Source organism: Pygocentrus nattereri, chromosome 15 (genome assembly GCF_015220715.1).
Source record: "Pygocentrus nattereri isolate fPygNat1 chromosome 15, fPygNat1.pri, whole genome shotgun sequence".
Lineage (NCBI taxonomy): Eukaryota > Metazoa > Chordata > Actinopteri > Characiformes > Serrasalmidae > Pygocentrus > Pygocentrus nattereri.
This window is the reverse complement of record NC_051225.1, coordinates 12,353,434-12,370,427: the sequence shown is the minus strand read 5'-3', so window position 1 is coordinate 12,370,427 and position 16,994 is coordinate 12,353,434. Positions and strand designations below refer to the sequence as shown.

Genomic DNA, 16,994 nt, shown 5'->3' with positions numbered 1-16,994 from the left:
GTGGTGTGACAGGTTTGTTACAAGAATTCTGGAAAGGAAGGCTTAGGAACGGAGTGCGGCAGGTCGATACTTTAAACTCACTACTGTGGTGTTCCAGTAGTTACGTTTGCATGCAGCCTAATAATCCGTTAATAATCTGCCTAATAGTTCAATCGGAATAGGATACATCCATGTACATACTTCAATCGGAATAGTCTATACCAATTGAGGCCATTCAGAATACAATTTCTATCCAATTGAATGAGGTGGGTAATCCTGTAAATAATATGTTAAATAGAAGAATAATATCCGTGCAAACGCCTGTATCCGATTATATTCTGGAACGTTTAAGTATGTTGCGCGCATGTGTGTCACATCAGTTTATACCGTTCAACACGACGAGATGGTCTGCACGAAGTTTATGCTCTGATCTTTGAAAGACGGTGGTGGGACGGGCGTCCAGCTTATGTGTCTCAGAACACGACGTCTTCCTCTCGCCGCTTCCTTAATTAGGTACATTTTACTGAGTCTGACATATTTTTAAAGTAATTAAAAACACAAGTGCGGCAACTGAAAACTCATCTCACTCTGACTGGACCTCAAGTGATGTCCGCTGTCATGGTAACATCTACTCTAAGTGGTTCTCCACACATGTGCATCATTTTGGATTGGATTACTTGTAGTGAGCATGTAAACAAAGATTTTTTATCAGACTGTTGAATAGAGTGAGCATAAACACCTCAGTCTTAATCTGTAATTGGACTGTATTCAATTGGACTGGCAAAAATCTTTGCATGTAAACACAGCTAGTGTTTGTTACACTGTTACACGCTCTGGATGAATTTAAACAAATTCTTCTTTCTACAATTTAATCAGACATTTGGCGTCCTAAGAAATTTTCTTCAATTTTGTCAGTTTTTACAGAAAACAGTACGACATGCTGTAATCAACCTCTTAAGCAAGTCTTCATTGACTTGGTGTCGTTGGAAGCATGTGTGTGATGATTTAGGCCTGTAAACTGCACAATGCTAATTGCTGTACATAAGCATCTATTGCCTGTTAGCTACACTAGCCTCATAGCTTCAGGGCAAAACCAGAATCCAACCTATAGACACCGAACTTGTCTTGCCTGATTGACATATAATCAAATAAACTTTCGCCTTAAAAAGAAAATCTAATGCTCAAAAAAGCCCTAATGTCTCACTGAGTTTACTGGATAGGCTTGGTAAGCATTAGCTTAGCTTAAGTTAGTTTACTTTAGCAAACCTAGACACAGCAGAATATCAAAACAGACATAATAATCCTGTATTTAGTGCCTACTTGTTCTATAATGACCAAATAAAATGAAATACATAAAGAACACAGTAGCTGTTTAGCTAAGATTAGTATGATCTCCTAACCACGTCGATGCTGACACACAGGATTATGAGATACGTAAAGCACAGCCTTCACAAAACAGTCAAACGGAGGAACTTCAGAAGGCAGCATTATATATAAACAATTTGAGTCGGGCATGGCTGGGTGCCTTCCTGCCTCAGAAAACTCGGCAGCATTTGCTATGTTTCAGTCACAGCCATTGTACTGAGGAGGTAGAGCTTCCCAGCATTATTGCATTTTATTTTCCTTGCTTTTACTTTTTTCTACTAAAGTTAACTTCACACAAAGTTTTATGTTGTGTTTTAACATTATTCCAAACCCTAAAGATATGTTTAAAAAGCATTTTGTTTATCCACCGGTGATGGTGTTTCATGCTTCAGCTAATTAGTTTATCCTGTAATATCATAATTTGTATATTTTTGGTCAGTGTTGTCTTTAATGACGGATATAAGTGCATGTACCTGCTGTAATGTGATGTTAAGTTCATGGTGTGATTGTTGTCTTAACTTTATAATAGTATGCATTAACATTTAAGCATTTGCTGTTTCAAGTAGGTTAGACAGATTTGTCATGTTAGCCTGTATGTTTACATGTTGTACTACATAATATAGACAACAGCGGGTGCACATTAGGCCACATATGAGCTGTATCCTAGAAAAGACTAGGAAAAACACTGAACAAATACAGCAGTCAGCTGTAATTAGGAATATAGCAAATCACTATAATTGTAACAGTATGAGTACAGTAAATTACTGGATAAATGCTGCTAGTAAATCACTATAATTTTACACTAAAATATTTTTTTACAGTGTAATATAAACTGGAAGTAGAATTATGAATGAAATGAAATGAACAAGCAGAGAAAACCAATCCTATCTTTGATAATAATAATAATTACAATGGTTTGTTTGTGCTTTTCTCACATTCGAGGTCGCCTTACAATTACAACTAAAACAAAGGGGGACACTACAATAAAGAATGGTGAGTGTTGGGGAAAAAGTAAAGTTTTGGTCTTAATGTTAATGGTCTTAATGTTTGGTCTTAAAATGAGCCTTCAGATAACAGACAGTCACAGAGGTCCTGGTGGGTGGCCTTCCAAAGTCTGTGAGCATCAGCATCTACATCCCTACTGATGTCCGGCTGGTCTTAGGAACCAGTACTAGACCAGTATTGGCCAAACTGAGAAAATGATGTGGTCTGGAGACGCACGCAGTCATTAGTATGAATAAAAGAGGTTAGTATGAAGGCAGGGGTATTCTAGATTCAACCATTCAACTGTCCAGCACCACTCTACATCCAAGAAAATATTGGCAGGATATTTTTAAAATTGCTTTCAAACTAATTATAAGAATACTGTCCAAAATCTCCCCCCCCACCCCTTTGTTTTAATTTACATAAGGCTTTACTGTTTCTAGGTTCTAGTTTTATTTCATTAATTGAAGATGCTACATATTAAAAAAAGGAAAACACCACCAAAAGCGGTGACCAAGTATTTCATGAAGTTTCACTTCACTGTTTGCCATCAGTATATTAACAAGCAACATGTACGATATAGATCGCTGCTGTTGGACGAAAACCTCATATCTCCAAAATGCTAACTTAACAGGCAAAGGAAAAAACCTACTTTACATTTAATGTAAGTCAATGCAACCAGACATCTTTCCAAGTCATCTTGGGTTGTTTATTTTGGTCCATTCATCATGAAATTTATACATAACGTAAAGGGCAACAGGTACTTTTAAATCATGTCAAAAACTGGAAAATGTTAAAAAAAAATGGAGATATGAGGTTTTCTTCCGACAACAGCGATCTGATACAGTATATATATTTTATATATCAAATGTTCAGAACAATCCCCGCTCTCTCTATAATGAGAACCCACTGCAACAACAGCTGTAAACTCTCTACACGCCTTTTCATGTGTGTCTCAGATGTGGAACAAATGTAGAAGGGATTCCGGCGAGACTGTAAGTCCATTGTAAGTGTCCATTGTTCGGTTTCATGCAGAATATAGACGGACACACGATGAGATGTATCTCAAATGACGTGTATCTCAGCCCCTCTTCATAGGCTCATATCTCCTGATGTGAGTCACATACGGTCTCAGGATAAGATGGAATGAAAAGGGTGACTCTACAGATTCAGGAAATGTTTGCACTGTATTTCTACACTGGATTATAACAAAGATGTTATAGCATGTTAATGGCCCATAGAGGGTAAAAAAATACACAGCAACAGCTCAGAGAATTACAAGAATGGCAAAGACATGCGCCACTCAGGTGTTTACAATACGCTTGCAAAAGGCAAGACGCTTAATTTATCAATTTGTAGTCATAAAAAATAATAATGAATTCTGTTTTTCTAATTTGCCTGGCATCCCTGCTGGCAGTCGCGCCCTCTTGTTTTGACAGTTGTAATGGCCCTCGTTAATGGTTGAGCGAGTGAGTGGGTCACAGTTCACGGTGCGATGGCTTTGGCACTAGGACCCAGCAACAGCTGCGAGGCTGAAAGACGTGCCTGGCCCCTTCAAAGAGCACACTGGAGAGAGTGCCGAGCCACAATCTGCTGCCTCCAGCTTTCTCCCGCCAAACTAGTTTCAGCAGAAAGAGTCTCCGCCCACAAGCTGCCTTTCAGAGCTGGCCTCTCCCACCTAAAATCTGCCCTCAACTGCAACGATTAGCCGGCGTAAGCAACATTAGAGCTGGATTCGTCATACTTGGGTACCATAATTTGAGGCAGGACTGAGTTATTTTAATCCAGTACAACTGTGCAAAGTTTGACATTTTACCTCCTGTAATTATACGAGACTCCTCCAGTAAAACACTTCTAGCTTGAATATCAGCCATTATGAAAAAAATCTTGATGTAGATCTTTATTGCCAATGCATTGTTTACTTAAAAACCACCATATATTTTGGTTTGTCCGTCTGAATTTATCGTGACCAAATCATAAGGCAAATTATTCAGTAACTGCACTAATGTACTTTTTTTTTTTTTTTAAATAATGCTGCTTTCAAATGAACAGAAAATATGATCATACACATATTGCTTCATTGCTTACAATTTACTGCTGAAAGCCAAAAAGACACTCTTTGTATTATTAAAAAATCTTTTTTACAGAGCAGATCACTGAAGAGACGCTGTCTTTTTATAGTTTATAGCCCAGATTTGTGGAAAAATGCCTCCACTTTCAGTAAAAAAACAAATTGTGAGTTCAGCTTCTTTTATTATAAGGGTTTAAAATGGCATCACCATCTATTTGACTGGAAAGCAGACAGTTATATCTTCTTATGACGCCCAGCTTCTGAATGTAGCTTTTGAAATATGAAAGTTATGAAGAACATGACAAAGAGTGTTTTAGAACTACCAGTGATCTCAAGGAGTTGATGTGGTTAAAATACTAAGAAAATAGTTTAAGCAGCTAGAACATCTTTTTTTCAGTCATTTGTTGAGTACAGGCCTTACATTTTCCTTTAAAAGTGCCCTCTAAGGCTTACATTCTCTATATCGCTAATATGATACACTGTAAAAAATGAGAGGTCAGTTCAACTTTAAATGATTTAGTAACTGATTACATGGTTTTTCTTGAGTTGAGTCAACTTGAGGACACCAGAGTTCACACAACTCGAAGGTCTTAGTTGAGTCAAAAATTCTCCAAGCTACTGTTTCTAGATCCACATCTCAGTTAGATAAACTAAACTTAATGTGTTTTTTGTACTCAGTTTCCCCACAACTGGCGCTCCGTCTATCACACAGTCCCATCTGGCATATTCTCCTCTTGGATTTCCGGATAATGGACTGCTGTGGTTCTGCTGGGATTCAAACTCACAACCTTCTGATATTGGGATAAATTATTACACAGCTGCACCACATATGATGCCACGCTTAAAAGTCAAAACAACAGATATTTTCCCCAGTGTATTAAACATTTGTAGACACAAAATCTGAGTTGCTTCATGTGTTACTGAGTGGTGCAGTGGACTGAGCCGTCTACCCAACAGGAAGTTGTGAGTTTGAGCCCCAGCGATGTCTCAGCCATACACTGAGTGTGTACTCAATGTCTTGCAGAATGGTGTGATGGAGAGTGTCTTGGCTGGTGAGAAAGTTGAGTATAAAAAAAAAACCAAGTTCATTTTATTTACATAATTGAGATGCAGTACTGAAAACATTAAGGGAACTTTTGACTCAACTAAGAAATTTGAGTTGTGTGTCCTCAAGTTGAGTCAACTCAAGAAAAGCCATGTAACCAGTTACTATATCATTCTGAGTTGAGCTGACCTCAAATTTTTTACAGCGTACTTGCAGTCATTCCAATAAAGTACACAAAGCATCAGGGTTGAAACAGCTATTATTTTGTTGCACCATAACAGAAAAATCCCATATAGACAGAAATTTGAGTTTCAGCAGCAAAGGGACATAAACTGATTCAATATGGAGATGAAATATTCAATATGTTACAAGGAACTATTAGTCAGAGCCCTAGCTCAAGCTAGCTGTCGACTTGCCACGCCAAAAATGTGCCACAGCTTGGCCGCCCCATAGTCTCTTTCACTTCTTTTCCCACAAATTCGTAGCTCTCTAAAAGCCTGAGACGATTTGTTTAACAAATCTTTTTTACGACCTCTCTGTTTACACCAAGGTAAGAGAGACGCTGAAGCCCCTCAGGCTGAGACTGAGGCCTGTAAACACTAGAAACGTAGTTGTCTAAAATATTTTGAGAACCATGTTAAACAGGAAGGAAAAAACAACACATAATTAATCCACAATATGTGGTCAATATGTTCAGCACGCAGCCATGTGTGCTAATGACCGCTTTCCAAAAGCCTCTCTCTTTTCTGCTGCCTCTCCGTGGTCTGGGAAACGTTACACCAGAGGCTGAGATGGACATAGCTGTTGAGTAAACATGCAACTGGACACCCTGAACATCTGGCACGGCTGACCTCAGCTCAATCCCTGCACACTCAGACAGGTCACGGCAGATCCAGAGCCACACACAATACAAACACAAACTTAAGATATCGCTATCTTAACTTGACAACTTGACATTGAACTATTTTTTGGTTGATTTAATTTAAGTGAAAGTCAGTTCAAACATTCTCAACAGGGAAGAGATTAAGTTTGGTGTTTATCTGCTCATTTTTGTGCACAATTCCCATTTATTTGGAAAAAATTTAATATAAAATATGCCATAACTTTTGCACAGCCCACAATGTATAATGTTTTTCCCCAAATATGTTAAATTCAGCAAATAAGCAGTAACTGAATTCAAATTCAGCTATTTTTTTTCCTTTCATGCACATTTTCACTTAGAAAATCAACATGTGATTTAATTGGGGTGCCCAAACTTTTGCATATGATTGTAGGCTAATAATGGCTCCTTTACTTTAAACCTACAATATAAAAGTTATAATATACAATTTGGACAGCTGAATATGACATACATGTGCTCAAAAACTCACATCAAGTTTTATATTCTTATTAAAAATACTATGTTTATAACTTTGGAACTACTAAACATGCAGATCTAGAATATATACAGCATTTAATTAGCTCAAACAAAATGTAATGTAAAATGTCAAAATGTACAAAAAAGTAAATATTACTTCTCATTTAAAAGATAATATTGTGATAGCATGTTAAAATATTACAATATGTTCTACTTATATTTTCTATTTACATATAGGAGGGAAATTAGTTTTTGTTCTCTATTCTACTTTTTCATGGCAATTTGATTCGATTACACCAACAAAGTGCGATTTGCTTTTTGGATCTTCAAACCGCAGCACACTACCAGGCCTCGTACTTGGCGTTAATCATTTAAAACTCACTGGGACGACCCATTTGTCATGCTTTAATCCCGGGCAGAGGGAGAGGGAGTGAGTGAGTTTCTCTGGCACTCCTAGTGTAAGAGGAGGAGGGGCTGTAGCATGGAGAGAGGGAGGTGGAGGGGGGTGGTCTTGTGTGCTCTGAAGCCCCTCTTTGTAGAGGCAGCTGAGAGCCATCGCTGTGACTCCTAAACTTTACATTTCATTTGGCCAGAGGGGTCACATGACAGCTGCGAGGAACACCCCGAGGGCCTTCTGCTTTCACTTGACACTGACAGGCTGTGAGAGACTCCAACACTGCAGAAAGAAAATATGCCCTCTTTCCATGACATCACCCAGCCAGGATTTTGGAGGGGGTCTGGAAGAGGGAGGAGGGGGGCACAGCTGGTGGCAGCCACAGTACCATCTGCTCCTGACTAATAGTTCATGCTGCTTTACTTATAGACTCTGACTCCTCCACGACAGCCCGGTGAACGAGCGCGTCGCTGCCACAGAGGCCGAGCGAGATAACACATTAATTCCTGATTGACAATTACATTCTACTGTCTGCTTCCTCGGAATCCACTATTTCGTTTCTCACCTCCCTCCGTCCTCTCCTGGGTGGATCAAGGTGCCCAGTGGGGTGGAGGTCACCTGGCGGGTCTGTGTCACATGAAGCTCTTCGAACTAATTTAATTGTGAGATTTTTCTAAGAAGCTGTCTTATGGGCTGCGAGATCTCTGCCTCTGTATCGTTTAAGAGGTGGAAAAGGAAGGTGTGATGCTGGCTTAAAGTACTATTTTAAGTCATCGTGAACTGGAAAATCAAAGAGGGTCTGGCTCTGTGAATGGCGGGAGCAGGAGGTAAAACATATCACCGGTTTGCTGGTGTGCAGTGACAATAAGAAATAAGAAAAATGAGCAATAATCATTATTTTTAATGGAAGATTTTAAGAAAACATGAATTTTGTATTTTAAGTGATGAACTGCTAAACATGACCAGGAACACAAACTAACAATACAAAAAAGGTCAACTTTGATTGCTGGTCCATGCAAAAATATGGTATTTCTGGGCCAATATTGATTTATTTTGTTGACTTACTAAGTGTAAAGTTAACACAGTAAACAAACTTACATCTGACAATTTGACAACTTTCCTGCAAATTTAGAGCACAATTTCTATTTATTTTGCTGAATTTAACTCACTGGAACAAAATAAAATTAAATATGCCATAATGTTTGCACAGGCCACATTCTATGTTTTATTTTCTTCCCAATATGATAAACTGTGCAAGCAAACAGTAACTGTGTATTAAAATGTGAGTTATTCTGACTTAGAAAATCATCAAAATATATCATTTTACCAGGGGCGCCTAAACGTTTGCATACATCTGTCCCAATACCCATAACTGATAGCTGTGTGTTTTTGTGTTATTTAATAAGCTCAAACTGTAACCCATATACAAAATACAGTGTGCCTAAGGCTTTAAAAAATGATGCTAGCGGCTGATGCCTCATATTCGGCAATGCGGCTCATTCCGGGAGAAAGAGTGTTCAAATGACTAATTAAACTAGCAGTATTAAACGACTTTAGCGCATCTCCCTCTTTGCTTGACTGGAGATGGACTGTAATTTCTACTCTGAAGCACCACAGTGTGGCCTCTGTGCCAGCAAGCCAAAATAAGGGAGTCAACTGTCAACCGTAATTAGTACCTGTAATTCCAATATCATCCAAATATATGGTTGCGCTCAGAACAAAACCTTGTATCTCCAAAATGTTAACTTTACAGGAAAAGTAAAAAACCTACTTTACTTTTAATATAAGGTCAATGGAACCAGAATTTATTTCCACGTCATTTTTGGCCATTTATTTTGGCCCATTCTTCATGAAATTCACACACAATGTAAAGGCCAACATGCATTTTCAAATTTTGCCAAAAACTGAAAAATGACAAAAATGGAGATTTGTTCCAACAACAGCGAACAGCGATATACATATATACCTAATTGTACCTGACATAATAATTTTAGAATTAAAAAGGATAATATACTAATATACTGGCCGCTGATACATCTCCACCCTATTATTAAGCCAAAAAGCAGAGTTCTTACCATACATCTTGCCCTCGTCTGATAGGATGATCTTGCGACGGCCGCAGGGCGGGTAGATGGCCAGGGCCTCCTGGAAGCTCTGCTCGATGTCAGGGCTCCACACGCCCTCTGCGTCATTGTCTATCGGCTTGTCTGCCGAGTCGCTCATCCTCTCTATGTCCTCGGCAGGACTTTCACTGCCACTCCAGCTGCTGGGATCAATGGTGGCGGTTGGGACCTCCAAGCCGAAGCCTGGAGCACTCTAGGGTGAGACCTGGAGGAGGCAACAAACACAGAAGTGGTGGTTAGTCTCCATTAGCTCTGGACTGATACTCTGTTCGGCACTGTTTGGATGCTTTCGTCAAGTAGAACAGACAGTGTACTTGAAAGTCACTTGTTTGAGAGATCATGTACGACTATGCCATTTACCTGTTTTAAAGTTAAACTGTAAAGTTTGTCCTCAATACTGACAACTTCATATCATATCAGTCAGTAAAAGACTTCAACTATCGGATTTTTGACTGGAAATGATATTAGCAAGCATTCACTGCTGAACTGCACGATGGTCTAAGCTAGTTTAAGGTGGTTTAAACTAGTCCGGTGCTAGTTTAGGTAGTCACCCATCAAGGTCATACTGGTTGACCGGCATACCAGCGTCCAAAACGCAACATATGCTGGTTTTGGTGGTGACCCGCAATGCTTATTAATTATTTATAACTATTTATCAAGGGCTTCAGTTTATTAAAACTGTTGTTGGGCGCAACATGTTCATGTCAACACAGACAGCAACATCAGACCCCACAAGTCCCAGAAGAACAATAAGGACCAAACAAACAAGCCTCTTTTTCAAAGGGCACACAAATTCGGGAGTTTTAAAGTGGTCATGGTAGATCTTTCACAATCCAACAATAAATAAAACATAGCAGCATGCGATTTTATTTAACCCTTAAACGGTCACGGCCACTGTAACTACTGAATAATAAGCTCTAGTATGTAATAAGCCTGGCATTTTAAGGGGTTAAGACAACATCAAGCATTCAAACATTTAACTTTAATTCCCTTATTTAGCACTGAAAACAACTGAATTGGCCCTCCAAGGGGATTCTCATTTCTCAGATATTAAGATCGTGTTTCTATTTTCTCAGAGGCACGCACCTCAGCGTACTCCAAGTACGACCCAATTGCCTTGAGAAATGAGATGGCTCGGACGAGGAGGCAGCAGGCATATAATCTTAAAACACTCGCCCAAAACCACCTGGCATCTCCCGTAAAGCAGCAGACTTTCTTCTCTAAAAAGGGCTTTATCAGACGAGCCAATTTCAGGCCAGCTGTCTGGACCTTCAAACAGCCCCTTAAATCTAGATGGAAATCATGTTGGCCAATTGTGTAAAGCGCACCACCTCTGCTTCCAAAACATCCCCAGCAATATCAGCATCACTTCCAACTCCAAATGAAATAAAAGAACCCTAATTCTGTCCAAGGAGAATCTGGTTTTCCCATTCAGATTCGGCTCAATCAATGCAAGACTTTCATGCTCCTTGTGTTTCGGCAGTGTAAGCAAACAGTGTCAAACAAGACACATCATCCTGGTTTGAGAAGAAAGAAATGCACACAGAGAATATACACTCAACAGAGTGGATAGTCTTTTATAAGAGCGAGATCATTTCATTGTCAAAATTACCAGGAAAAAGCCTGAAATCAGACTTAATCCTGTGGATGAAGAACGTGAAGAAAATGTAAATGTAATATATCGCTGCTGTTGGAAGAAAACCTTGTATCTCCATTTTTGTCATTTTTCAGTTTTTGACATAATTTGAAAATACCTGTTGCTCTTTATATTGTATGTAAATTTCATGATCACTGGACCAAAAGGAACAACCCAAAATGGCTTGGAAAAAATTCTGGTTCCACTGACTTACATTAAAAATAATGCAAGTTTTTTCATTCTCCTGCAAAGTTACTACTTTGGAGATACAAGATTTTGTTCCATTATGTAGTTACATTTGAATAGTACAGCAGAATATATAACAGATCCATGAAAACTTGACCTGAACTTGGTTACGTGACTTACCAAAGTGCATTATTTTACATATGAACACATCCTTCAGATGTGCACAATAACCACTAAAACTTTTGGACATCGGTTATCATGATAAATCACACCACAACATGCTTTTTTGAACATTTACTGAACAGCACATAGACAGCATCATTAGTCCAGTTTAACTGGATTTAGTGTAGTGTCGCTGTATAAAATGCTGTATTTGATATTCTTCATAGTATTTATTAAAATCTTGCACTACTGCTTCCTTTTATTCTGAAAAGGTAAATATTGAAAATATTGAAAAGCTCTTAAAATGTCATGATATATGTCATATGGGCACCACCACAACTAAAAACCCACTTATAGTGAAGCATGTCATCAACATGAGGACTTGTGCAAGTCCCACCCCTGAGCGTGAGTAGCACCAACCTGGTCCCGCCCCCTCCCATCCCCCAGTCGAGTGCTTCCTCTCTCTGCCTGTTCCCATTCAGGCAGCGCAAGCTGTTGTGAAGTGGGACCAGCAGCATATGTTTCTTCTAGAATGTCAGTTCATGAGGGGGGGTGAGGAGGGAGCAAGCTGTCGGGGGAAAAAAAGGGGGGGGGGAGCTGGATTGTGGACGGAGCTTTTCCTGAATTCCGTTTTTGTGCACTGAATGCTGACACTGCAGAACCTACTCACAGACTGATGAGAGAGGGGGGAAAAAGCCTCCCCGCTTTGACCACTAAATGGTTTGGGCCTTTTTTTTTTCCAGACTTGCTCTAGCCCACAGCCCCCCGCCCCCAACCCTGACTGCATAATGAACTACACTGGTTATCACTTCCAGCACTGAGACGAACATACTGTGGTCGTCCCGGCACAGTCACTTGTCTTCCAACCACATTTTCAGCTGCTTAGCAGTGCAAACTGTTTAAAGATGGAGAGGTTAAGGACGTGCTCAGGATCCCAGTGTGGATAAACATGTTTACTTCAGGATGTCCTCTCCTGTTAGCTTCCATATGGCAACAAAGCTGCACAGAAAAAAAAAGAAAAGAAAAAAAGGGCTGCACTCTGTGCTTCTTCCTTTGAGTGGCCTACTTCACATAGACAGACTAACACAGCGTCTGGGCATGTTGGTTGCGCCTGCTAGCGTTTCCCCTGCAGGACAACACTGACGTATCAGTCGTCCAGTGAGCTCATGTGCCTGTACGTTCCAGCGACGGCCCCCACTTCCACAGGTGGTTGCCCCCAGCACGTCACATGAGGAAATGAATACCGCTATGCTGCAGCAGCTGATAAATTATTAATCCTCGGCTCGCTGTTCAACAACATCACATACAAATACAAGCACAGAACACTCCCCCACGGTTTTATAGCTGGCCTGAGGTGACTACAGCTACGAAACATATGGAGGTTGTGGTTTACACAGGTTTGCAGATTCATCTTGCACATAATAAACACACATTTTTCCCATGTTATTATTAATAACTTAAGAAGGTTGTGCTGGACAATAAGCTGTGAAGATGTTGGTCGTTCCCCAGGTACCACTTCACTCAGTCACTTTGTCAGTATTATTATTATTACTGCTATGGATAATAACACACTGAGTCCCTTAAGTCACTTTAAAATGTATGTACTCTTCACAGATTATCCCTTGTTTAATACAAATATATTTGTACATAGCAGAAAGGACATTTTAATTTATTTATTTATTTTATTTTTTGGTTTGTCCCTTACATCCTCACATAGGTCCCTACTGTCTCTATATTTTACGTATATTTAATATTTCAGTTTCAGCATTCTCTGGTACTTTTATTTTTACTTTACTTTATGTTTACTTTCTGTAGCGGGATCATCTCACCACAAGCATTTTAATGCATGAATGTCCTGACATTTTGTGCAAATTGCAAACTTGAAACTTGAAGTTGAAACTTGATTACAGGCCTAGCTTGTTATCCATGATTTTCCATCTTTTGTGGAAATCATCACTGCCAGGTAAAAATCCTTGGCTTTCAGCAAAACCTTTTTTTTTTTAAATCAAGTGCTACAAACTTAACTCGAGGTTTCTATGGGCATTTTTGAACAATTTCCAGCAGTTTGGGGGAAAATGGCTCAGATAACAGTGGCATTTATTCTACTGGCTGTTCTCACTGTTCATGCTTATGTGCCAGGCAAGTTCAGCTCTTCATAGAAGGTCAATAAATCGCTGTTACACTTTAGACTTCAAGTATGCATTGCCTTCCATAAGTTTATGCCCAGTCCCATTTCACCCCCCGCCCCTATCAATGAGCCCTTAGCCCTGTTTTGCACATTCCCGGCTAGGGATAGGGTGTCCCGATTTTTGTTGAGATAGAGAGGTGGGGCAAAGTGTTCGGGCTACATGGCCCTCCAGACAGAGGTTTTTCAGAGACTCCAAAAGTGTTATAAGAAAAAAACGGCAGGATGGCTGCGTGAGCGACCAAAGAAACCCACAAATGTGAGAATTTTCTCAGTTAAAAATTACAATAACTATTGTATTATCTTATTGTAATGTAGTTTCAGTGTATTATGGCTGTTGTCTTCATAACAAGCATAAAAAAAATTGCTAATAGCATGCTAATATCTTGATAGCTAGCTAGCTAACTTTCCCGTTCCACCTTAAATAGTCCGGCTCATGCCTGAAGCGCCAGAATGCAACTGCTACTCCATTTAAAGTGGAATAGGAAAATTCGAACAAGAAGCTGGTGAATATCTGACTTCAGTTTCACATCACTAAAGAATTAGGGGTGAGTGATAAATAATTGTCTTATCCCCCTCTTTGACGGCATATGATGCCCAAAAACATAACTAAAGCCCAGCAGTGAGGAGCTGATCTCCTATCGCTGAAGTAGGGCCGCTAATAGCCTGTTAATGAAGCAGGGTTTATTTGAGGGTCCCATTTCGTAGGGCAAGATTTCAACCACTACCCTTTGTAACTTCGTGCAACTCAAAAACAAGGGGTGCCTTCATGCACTTCAATAATCCCATAACTGCAGAAAATCTGATTTTGTCAGCAATCTGATGACTTTACATGGTAAAAAGAAGAAATGGGATTGGGCCTTAGTCTCTGCTGTCTTTCAAATGTTTCTCTTTTTGCAAAGAAGTGATGAAGCTAGAACACTTTAGAAACTTTAATTTTGATGGCTGAGTTTTTCACTGATGTTATTAATAGATTTCTTTAAACTGTGAATGCTTCTGGTTATAGCACCTTGAATAAATGTTGCAGTAAACTGTAAACATGGAATAAGGAGATGGCAGATCTAATCCAAGGTGTGTGTAATAGTGACCGGTCATATAAATTGTCTGGCTGTTAAACTTTGTTCAAAAACTGTAATTAGCTCAGGACTGAACCCCAAAACAACCCAATTAGCCAAATGAATCATGCTCCCTCGCAATCAATGGACATTAATTAGAAATGCTACCAGAAGCAGCAGCATGACATGTCGAACTCAGTAATGATTCAACCTCAGTAAACAGCTTACGTCTTGTTGTCCTAAGGTGCAAACGAATATATGAAGTCAGTTGTGCATAGCTGCTACGCAAAATCAAACCTAAGAATAAACAGTGAGACACTTTGTTAGTAATTTATCCCACCTGAACCAACAAGCATATAAACAGAAAACTATGCAGGCTGATCAGTATAAAGCCATAAATAGTCTTCCATTACAGTCTCTAGAAACATGTTTGTCTGATTGATATTTTACCTGATATCATGATATCACTGATATCATACCAGTGCGCATGCGCGAATGTGCATGCTGCCTGTTACAGCAGCTCCCGTTCATGTTATTTCGTTTTTGCTTTTAACTTTTCTTTAAATTTTAATAGGTTATTTATTTTGACGAGGCAATTTAGGGAAGCTGTGCCCTCTTGAAAAATACTGCAATTTCCCCCTGGGATCAATAAAGGAATCTGAATCTGAATCTGTCTGAATTAACTAGCAATCAATAACTGGCAATCAACAAAGGGTACAGCATTGTGCAAAGTCAGAGACCACCCTTCATTCATTTAATTTCTAGTCAAAAATGGCCATTAAGTACATTTTATTACTTGTTCAGATTTTTTTGAGTTTAGGTATAAAATAACTCATCTACATAAGGATGCAAAACACACAAATATAAAGAGAAAATCAAGGAACATGCGAGACCTGGTAGACCACCAAAACAATACACTGTTTTCACCTCTAAGAGATCAAAGATCCACAGGTGTTTCTCCAGATCCTGCCACTGTGAGAAGACAACTCAGCGCTATGGGTCTGAAGCTGTCAAGTCTGGGTCGGTAGCTGTCAAGAACCTCACTGCGAAAAGGACACACACCAAACCAAGAAGCTGCTGATGCTCTCAGCAGATCATCAAATGGGTGCATTTAATTGAATTTCTAGATCAGAGTATGGTGTTAACATAACCGTTTGAATAATCGGATAACTGCAGAAATCTGATAATGATCAGATTACTGAGTGCATATATACACATTCACTGTCTTTGGGATTGCTTGGTTCTTGAGAATTAGAAAATAGAGTCAAGACCCTTTAACTTGTAGTAAATGGCTGTTTGGACTGGAAATCAAATAAATAAAGGGTGAATTTTTGCACCGTACTGTGCATCCAAATAATGCCTGAATCAAACCACATATTAATGAATGTTTAAAACATTTAAAATGTATTAAAATGTAATAAGTTTTTCACATTTTTAATATGACGTTAACATATTAAAATTATATTATACTTATATTATATTATATTAACTACTGACATCTGACTAATCTGTAAGACTGTTGAGTTGCTAAGCGGTGCAAAGGCAACATACATCAGGAACAAGTGTTAAAGAACATTCAGAGCAGAAATCAATAGTCTAAAAACAGCCTAATCACGGTACATGGCTTTAGTCCCTCTGTGGTCATTTACACTTCGATAAATCAACTTAAGTGATTTACCTCTGCCACAATTTCATACAGAAGATCCCCCAGGAGAGCGCCAGATCAATCCTGCCTAAAAGAATGATAATTTCCTCCCGAGTTCAAGAGCCCTGCGTGATTGGGTTATGTTAAAATGCATAAAATGGGAGCATGATTAGGGTTTAATCTTATCTGCTGGTGTTTCCTCATGTCCCTCATAATGAAGACATTCATAAGATCAAGGAGAGCTTGAAAAAGAACCTCTTTAAGTGCTCATCCTATATGTGATCATGACCGGCCTGAAAACTATTTGACGCAAAGCTGTGAATTCTAACGCGTCCTGTCTAAGTAGAGACAAACAGAAGCTACATGTTTACTGAGCCCACTTGTCTGTTCTGCAGGATGGGCGAGCTCTGAGAACGGGGGAACTGTGTTTCTTTTCCTAACAAACTAATATACTGTAGCAGTACACCTGCGCACAGACAACTCATTAGCATCAATTTACTGTTAAATGGGCCTTTCTGTTGCATCCAAGTACACTAATTCAGAGAAAACCATAACAATACAGATGCAGGTATTTAGGGAGGCAGGAATGCCATATATTCCAGATTATTAACAATTACTAACTAGAGGAAAACATTCTTCATTAGACGTGGGCAATAATGACGTTACTGTTATCTTGCTAAATGACACCACAGTGTGCTTTTCTAAATATATAATGAGCATCATTAGTACTGCAGCACTGAACAACAGCATGTATCATAAAAAAGACAGAATTAGACCAACAAGCATATCGCTGCTGTCAGATCAAAA

At 39.2% G+C, this 16,994-nt stretch overlaps 1 protein-coding gene across 1 annotated transcript in view; it reads right to left on the bottom strand.

The window, feature by feature from the left end:
* tead1b (TEA domain family member 1b) overlaps window positions 1-16,994 on the bottom strand; it is a 93,799-nt gene that overhangs the window by 44,911 nt on the left and 31,894 nt on the right. The window contains 1 exon segment of the mRNA XM_037545180.1: window positions 9,271-9,523. Within this exon segment, the coding sequence (XP_037401077.1) occupies window positions 9,271-9,418 (148 nt within the window). The 5' untranslated portion in view covers window positions 9,419-9,523.